We start from the raw sequence: 7,363 nt of genomic DNA, 5'->3' as shown, positions 1-7,363 counted from the left end.
TTTGGAATATAGTTAGCATTCAAGCCGGATACTTGGCACCCTCATACAATCCTATTCCTACATAACTGTAAAGTTTACATACCCAATCCATTTTCTACACAAATATGGTGCTTCTCCTTTTGGTTCCCGTTATCAAGTCTCCACTGTAACTACTTCTCAATACCCCCACCGAGTGTCGCTCGCATAAAAATAAACTTTGCCCCGTCAAGTATGCAATTGTTTCTGCATTGCAATTGGGCTGGCTGACTTTTCGGAATGAGCCTGGTTTTTCGCCAATGCCTCCGGCCTCCAATTGAGCGTAAGCCAAACAATATTCGTGCATACATATTTTATTCTGGATGACAATTATTTGGCCCTGGGGGATAGAGGAACTCACTGTGCCACATGGGCGCAATCGTCGCAAATTTGTCGCATTTTGTTTTGTTGTCATGTTTATGGCGCAACATTTTCTGCCCATAAATACACGCCGAAAATGCTAATGACCGATTGGGGGTGGGTTAGTAGTGGGCAATGGGTGATTTCTTTACGCTGCCAAAAGACTTGCCGCCTCCTATTGGTATTTCAATCGACCAGAAGCGATATTGATAAATGTATTTGGGCCAGATTGGGGTAAGGAAGGAGTCGCCAACGAAACGGGCACATCATATGTCAAATCAAGTTTCCCAGCTCTTGGCTCCAACCCATTTAGCCACCCAAATGTGTGGGTGGCAAGAAAAACATATGCCATCGCACCAGCACGCGAAGGTCACTGACAAAGCGCCGTTTGAAGTCGCTTACAGTTTTAGTTGATGTTGACGCTATCAAAAGGGGCAGAGTGGGTGGCGATGGGCGTGCTTTCGCCTTTCTCTGGATGTGAGTGTGTGTTTGCTGGTGTGTGAAGAAGGAAAGCGTTCGCTTGACAACAACAACAAAAACAGCGTTGGCAGATAACGAAACATTTGACAAGGACAAGGCTGCCCGCCGCCCATCAACTCCCCTATCAGCACGAAGCTCCCCGGGAGGCAGTGTGTTAGTGTAATTATTAGTGCTCTACAAAATAAATAAGTACGTATATTCATGCAAACATTCAGTTTTTTCCACGCTTCCTCGCGGATCCCCAGGCTAAAGCACTATGGGATATCTTGTGGATATCTGCAAAATAAATCTAGTTATATTCCACATCCAATCCTTAAGTATTTTAACTAACTTTGTACACATAAAGAACCAGTAAGAGGAACTTGCTCATGCATATATACCCTTAAAATCCATTTGAATGAAAAGGATCTTATGATTTTGCATCATATTTTTTGTAAATCAAGTTGAATGAGTACAAGGTTATAACAGAAGCTAAATCAAAGATTAATATATGTATATACTTAAAAAAAAAAGTTTGGGTAATATACCCAAATTTAAATTATAAATTCGTTCTTGTATATTATAATAAATAAGATTTAATTTATGTATATCATTTTTGGATTAAAAAATCATGATAAATTATATATCTAAATTATATTTTCTTATTATATGTGACATTGCAATACCTCCATATTTCATAAGGTATTTTGCCCATTTATCTTTTCCAGCCCATCGTGCGCGGTTGCGCTTTTTCGTTCACTACTTTCCAGCTGAATTTACGACCATTCCGCTGGTTGTTCACTTTTTATGCAAATACATGTGGCCAAAAGTGCCGCAACAGACAACATTCGGTGGCGCTGTCGCTGATGATGTCGTAGCCAGTGGAGCCGCGGAGCACGGTGGCAGGAGGTGCATGTAGCGGATTCTCCAGGGGGATTGGATTGCGTGCTTCGCTGGTGTCGGCCAAATGGCACACTACAAATGTCGCCGTCAATTAATTTTCATAGATAATTGCCTGTCGATAACGACAGCAGCAGGCGGGGACATTAATCAAAAGGCCGCCAGGCTGTTGACTAGATGGTTTTTGTACTTGGCCCTTTCGGCGGCTGGATGAGATTTAATCAAAAACTATGGCGAAATGACAAAGTGAATGTTGTATTTCAGTGATTTGTGGTAACGCTCTTAAATCAAATTGAATTGGCAAAATGTGTGCGCTTGCTTAAGTTAGCTAGATTCGTATTTATGCAGTATGTTTGTGTGTGTGTGTGGGCGTGTGTTCTTCAATAATGCACATCTCTATGTATGACTATATATATATATAAAGGCTATGAATATAGAAGTGCTTATCTTTCGATTAGATTTCACGTGTTTAACCAGATAAATAATAATACTGATCACAATGCCAATAGCGTGAGAATTCAGTTTGTGCTAACAGTTCACCATTGAAAATAATGTTTGACACTTCGATCGATTGGACAATAAATATAGATTGCGTACGTATATGTAAATATATATATATATAGAATTTGTATTGCTGCACCATAACAACTAACATAAACAGCAAATATCTTTTGTAATCAAGTAATTGATCTATACATATAATTTTGGGAACAAATTTGAACAACGCTGGGCGTAAAATAGGCGCTAGTTGAAGGTAATTTGTCTGATTATCGCGAGTATATATAATGAGTGCGTATATATATACCTATAATCGACGCTAATTGCACTATTTATATGTATTATGCTGATACATTCCACTGGCGGTCAGAATAATGGTAGCACAAACTTCCAATACAAATGCCACTTCAATGTAATCTACGCATTGTAATAATAAAGTACTGGAACTAATAATTGGCCAAACATATTATTGCTTCCTTAAGTGCATAACTTAACTATTTACATAAGATATCGATTAGATACTGATTAAATAAATCCAACTTATAAGTGGCTCAATTCGAATTATAAACAGCTTTAAAGTCAAATCATAAATTCAATTCATCTTCATTCAACTTAAATTTTGAGAATACTTGTTGTGGGCTATAACTACTAAATTTGGCCGTCTTCTGGTAATATTCTTCTATCGAGTATGGAGGTGCAAAGAAAATGGCAGTTTGGATTCGTCTATCTAATATACAAAAAGCATGGGATCCTCTAGCTGGCGATTGTGCTCTATGACTGATGGTTTGACCGCCAGTACGGAAGGGTATTATGAACTAACACTATGATCGGTCCAAGTAATTTGTTATCCGATTTCGGCGATGCTGCTTATTGGAAAAATGCGTTAGAAAAATGCACAAAAAGTCTTCGGTCTCGGGATGGGAATCGGCTTAGGTCGGTAAATAGATGGTCCATCATTTTCTCGACAACATTATGTTCATGACCGTGCCGCAGTTTAGCAGCACTCGTTTGGCATCGCTCAGGTTGGCATTGGTCAGGTCGTAGCCGTCGATTTCCAGCAACTTGTCGTTCAGATTAAGCAGGCGGGCGGCATTCGTATTGGGCGTTATGGAGCTCACAAAGATGCCAACCTGTGGTGGTAAATTGTTAAAATTATAGGCTGATATAAGGATTAAATATATTCGAACTAACCTGATTAAGAAGCTCGGCTATATCAAAGCCTATAGAGTTCTCCCATTTTAGAGTAACCTGTTTGACTGTCGGATTTTTGTGGACACCAAAGATCCAGGTGGATTTCTTATGGCTCGCTTTGGAAGTATTGTTAGTGGCCGTGGAATTAAGCGAGTGCTGCGACATAGTGTCATCCAGCTCCTGGTCTTCCTCCTCCGGATTTGGCTCTAAATTATTGCTAATATTATTTTGGTAGTCCAACTGATCGACTGACTCTTCGACGTCCTGAGCGCCAATCGCTGTCGTTTTAAAGTTACTATTGCTATTCAAAGCATCTTGGTAGATGGTTTGTTCTTGCAGCTGTTGTTGCTGCTTTCGCTGCCTCATGGACTCGTAAAGGTTGAGATCCTCGGGCGTTTTCTTTGTGTAAACTCGAGCTATGTGGTATGGTGGTGGTTCCAACCGGGGTGTTGGCAGCGCCTGTTGCTGCATTGGTTGTTGCTGCAGCGGTTGCAACTCATAGTCCTGATCCCCGTTTAAATGCGTGGTGGGAAGCGGCGTGTTGGCCTCGACGTAAAGCTGCTGATAGTGTGCTTCGTAGTTGACCAGTGGCAGGCCGTAGTACTCCTGCGTTGGCACCGGGTGCGCCATCTGCTGCGGTTGCTGATAGACTCCGTAGATGTGTGTCGTTTCGGGCGCAATGCCGTATATTGCACTTGTTGTGGCCTGGTCCACAACATCCTGGTTGGCATTGTTGCTATCACAGTGAATTTGTCCATTGGTTACTACGCGTGCCTCCCTTACCTCGCTGGCATTGGCCGATGAGGTCGCCGCCTGAGCCTGCCTCACATATTTGGACATTTGTCGCAGCTCCTTGGGATAAGGTGTGGGTGAACGCATTAACCGCACAGACCCAGCCATCTGATCGGGCGTTGGCGTCGGCGGAGCGGCCACAAAGCTGGGATAATTGGGCGCTGGCTGTGCTTTGGCGTTGCTAAGAATGGTGGCCTCCTCGGCGAAGCAAATCCTTCTCGAGGGACTCGCGTGAGGCTGCTGCTGGTTGGCGTAAACGAACTCATACTGCTCCTGAGCCTGCTGTTGGGCCTGTATACTGTTCATCTTGAATGTGACTTGGGGCAGCATGAAGCAGGTCAACTGGGTCTTTGTACTTGCATCTAGATATTGCAGCGGCACCAAGGGCTGCGATTGGTTATCGCTTAGCCACATCGATGTGAGATTAACCAGATTTAACATCGAAACTGGCAATGCATTTATGTAGTTATTCACCACATTGAGTACCTTCATCTTGCTCAGGTTTCCAATGTTCTGTGGTAGAGCGGACAACTGATTGTTCGCCACACTTAGCACACTCAACTGCTGACAGCTGCACAGCTCATCTGGTAGTTGTCGTAGTTGATTATCATCGGCGAACAGAAAGCGAAGGCTACGCAACATCCCAATTGTGCTAGGTAGGCGTATAAGCTTGTTGTGGCTTAATACTAGTTCCTCGAGCTGTTCCAAGTAGCTTATGCTGTCGGGTAACTCTGTCAAACCGTTTGACTCGCACTTGAATGTCACCAGGGACTTCAGCATGCCCACGCTGAAGGGAAAGGCCTCCAGGCTGTTGGAGCATATAGATAGTACCTCCACATTGCGCCAGTTGCTCAGCTCGCTGGGAAGAGTGTCCAGCAAGTTGCCATTGGCCTCGAAGTGCTGCAGATCGCGTAGCTTTCCAATGTTGGCCGAAACACGACGTATTTGATTGAAGTCGATCCATAGTTCGCGAAGGGACTTCAACTCGCCGACAACTTCGGGCTGTGGAGTTATAAATTAATTTAGAAGACTTTAAATTTAAGCATTTAAAAACGTGATTTACAAGATCTGACAAAAGTTTAACGACACTCAACCAAATATTTATAATTTGAGATTAAAAAAGGCACTTATTTACAAAGCTTTTGCGTTGAATGACATTGAGTTTCTTTGTAATTCTTTGTCAGAGCTTATAAGTTCCCGGTTCTTATTGCTTACCAACTCGGTAAATTCATTACCGCCAATGTCCAGCCTCTGTAGGTTGATTAGTCTCACCATGGATTTGGGAAGTGTCATGAGATTGTTGAGTCGCAGCTCCAGAATTCTCAGATTTACCAATCGGCCAAAGTTGGCTGGTAGGAATTCTAGATAGGTCTCGTTTAGCAGCAGCTCCTGCAGCGAAATTAGCGAGGTAATGGCATCGGGAAGACGTTGCAAACTGTTGCAGCTCAGGTCCAAGTGGGTTAAGTGCTTACAGGACTTGATTTCCTCGGGCACATTGACAATAACTAATGGAATAAGTGGTATTTTAGTACTGAGTGAAGCACAAAGAAGGAAACCTCACGATTCCGGTTGAGATCCAGATGCTGCAGCTGTCGCAGACTGCCAATGGCCTGTGGAATGCTCTCCAAATTGTTGCTGTTTACGTGAAGCACCCTTAATCCTTGGCAATAAAACAATTGCGGTGGCAGAGCTTGCAACTGGATAATAATGCAGGGTAAATTAAGTACACAGATAAGAATAAATAGGGACGTACTCTTGTGGTGCTCAGGTAAAGCTCCTCCAGGGTTCGCTCGTGCTGCCAAACTTCTGGGAAATCCGTTAGCGGGGTATTACTGTAGTCCAGCTTGTCGATCACCTCCTCGCGCTTGAATTTGAAGCAGGGGAAGCATTTGCTCAGCAGCGGCATCTTTGGATTAAGTGTATTGCTTTTCGTTCGTTAATTAAGGCACGTTTGTGGCTGCTGCAATTTGTATTCATGTACATATGTAAGCTGACTGTCTGGACGGGATTTGGGGTTGGGCTCCTACACTCACCTGTGATTCATCGCCTCCGATGGAACGTTATTGTTGGTCCTGCTCCATTACATTCCATGTCCATTGGCATTTTTGGGCTTGTTATTGTTCTGCCCACCAACACTAACACGCACAGGCACACTCACCCACACTCGCATACACACAGAGGCGACTGACTGAGCCTCTCTTTTCGCTCTTTCTCGCATTTACTGTCCCCAAATAGATGATTTCATTGCTTACTCAAACGCTGTATGTCAAACATGAGGGGGTAATATTTATTTTTGCCATCCAATTGCGTTTTATTTAATGTTTTTCGCTTTGAAAATGACAAGTTGCTTGCAGGTGTTAGTGTTGGTAAATGCCGAACGCGCTAGTGGTGGGTGGTCAATTAGTCACGGATGGAATTGTCAGTAGCGACCTATAGATTGTTTATATACCTAAAAAATATATTTTAAGCTTCAAGCTTACATTTTAAAGACATTAAGTGATTCGTTCTGACATGATGCTTGTAAGTTAATATTCCTTAGTAATTATTTGCAGTAAAAGATATTTCTAAGCATCGCATAACTATCGAAAGTGCACAGTCTCGGTTTTATAGACTGACACACAGATGGCGCCACAACGCAACCGTTCCATTCAAAATGGGAACTAAAAAAACGTTCAAAAATATTGCAGTTACGCTTGCAATTTTACTCAAAACGCTTAACGCATTGCTAATTAATATTTACTCTGCACTTCCTGGCTGCGATTGCGCTTAGGTGAGCCGCGCCTATCGTGTTGCCCCAACGGCTGATAACGGCATCTCGCTAACTTGGTAATAAAACAAATAACAGTAAGGGAAATCAAGCGTTTTCGAAGTTGCAAAGTTCAAATGGGTTAATGCGAATTCCGGTCAAAAACAACCAATTAAAGCTGAGCTCACACTATCCCAAGTCAGACATTAAGTGTCGTCAGGTTTCGTGTGTTTCGATGGTGTGAAAATTATTCAAATAACCGCCTTTTTTTCCATTTTTTTCTTTCTATTTTTGCTTTTTGTCGTACGGCTGCGTCGTCGGCGGAGCATTGACGAATTTACACTTCAAACAATTGTTAAAAACTCTACAGCATAGTGCAAATAAGTACGTAATAAACCATGT

At 42.6% G+C, this 7,363-nt stretch overlaps 1 protein-coding gene across 2 annotated transcripts; it reads right to left on the bottom strand.

The window, feature by feature from the left end:
* Positions 1 to 1,544: 1,544 nt before the first annotated feature.
* On the bottom strand, positions 1,545 to 6,607 carry Lap1. Of its 2 annotated transcripts, none has more exons than NM_137163.5 (6): positions 6,249 to 6,590; positions 5,969 to 6,175; positions 5,777 to 5,912; positions 5,431 to 5,720; positions 3,424 to 5,217; positions 1,545 to 3,362 (listed from the first exon to the last, which is right to left on the bottom strand). In NM_137163.5, exons 2-6 carry the CDS (start codon positions 6,119 to 6,121, stop codon positions 3,186 to 3,188), a joined length of 2,550 nt encoding a protein of 849 aa, NP_611007.1. In that variant the 5' UTR covers positions 6,122 to 6,175; positions 6,249 to 6,590; the 3' UTR covers positions 1,545 to 3,185. The 2 variants fall into 2 exon arrangements, with proteins under 2 accessions (NP_611007.1, NP_001188938.1); NM_001202009.2 differs by having other exon boundaries at positions 2,308 to 3,362; positions 6,249 to 6,607.
* Between the last annotated feature and the right edge of the window lie 756 nt (positions 6,608 to 7,363).

The sequence above is a fragment of the Drosophila melanogaster genome, chromosome 2R (genome assembly GCF_000001215.4).
Source record: "Drosophila melanogaster chromosome 2R".
In the NCBI taxonomy this organism is placed as follows: Eukaryota; Metazoa; Arthropoda; class Insecta; order Diptera; family Drosophilidae; genus Drosophila; species Drosophila melanogaster.
Note: the sequence above shows the minus strand (reverse complement) of the source record. Positions and strands in the feature narration are given on the sequence as shown.

Bases quoted from the DNA above. Each gene is read 5' to 3' on its own strand.
- Lap1 (NM_001202009.2), bottom strand. From the start codon at position 6,121: ATGCCGCTGCTGAGCAAATGCTTCCCCTGCTTCAAATTCAAGCGCGAG. The intron at 5,913-5,968 runs GTACGTCCCTAT...ATTATTATCCAG, and splicing joins TTTACCTGAGCACCACAAGA to TTGCAAGCTCTGCCACCGCA. The intron at 3,363-3,423 runs GTTAGTTCGAAT...TTACCACCACAG, and splicing joins TAGCCGAGCTTCTTAATCAG to GTTGGCATCTTTGTGAGCTC.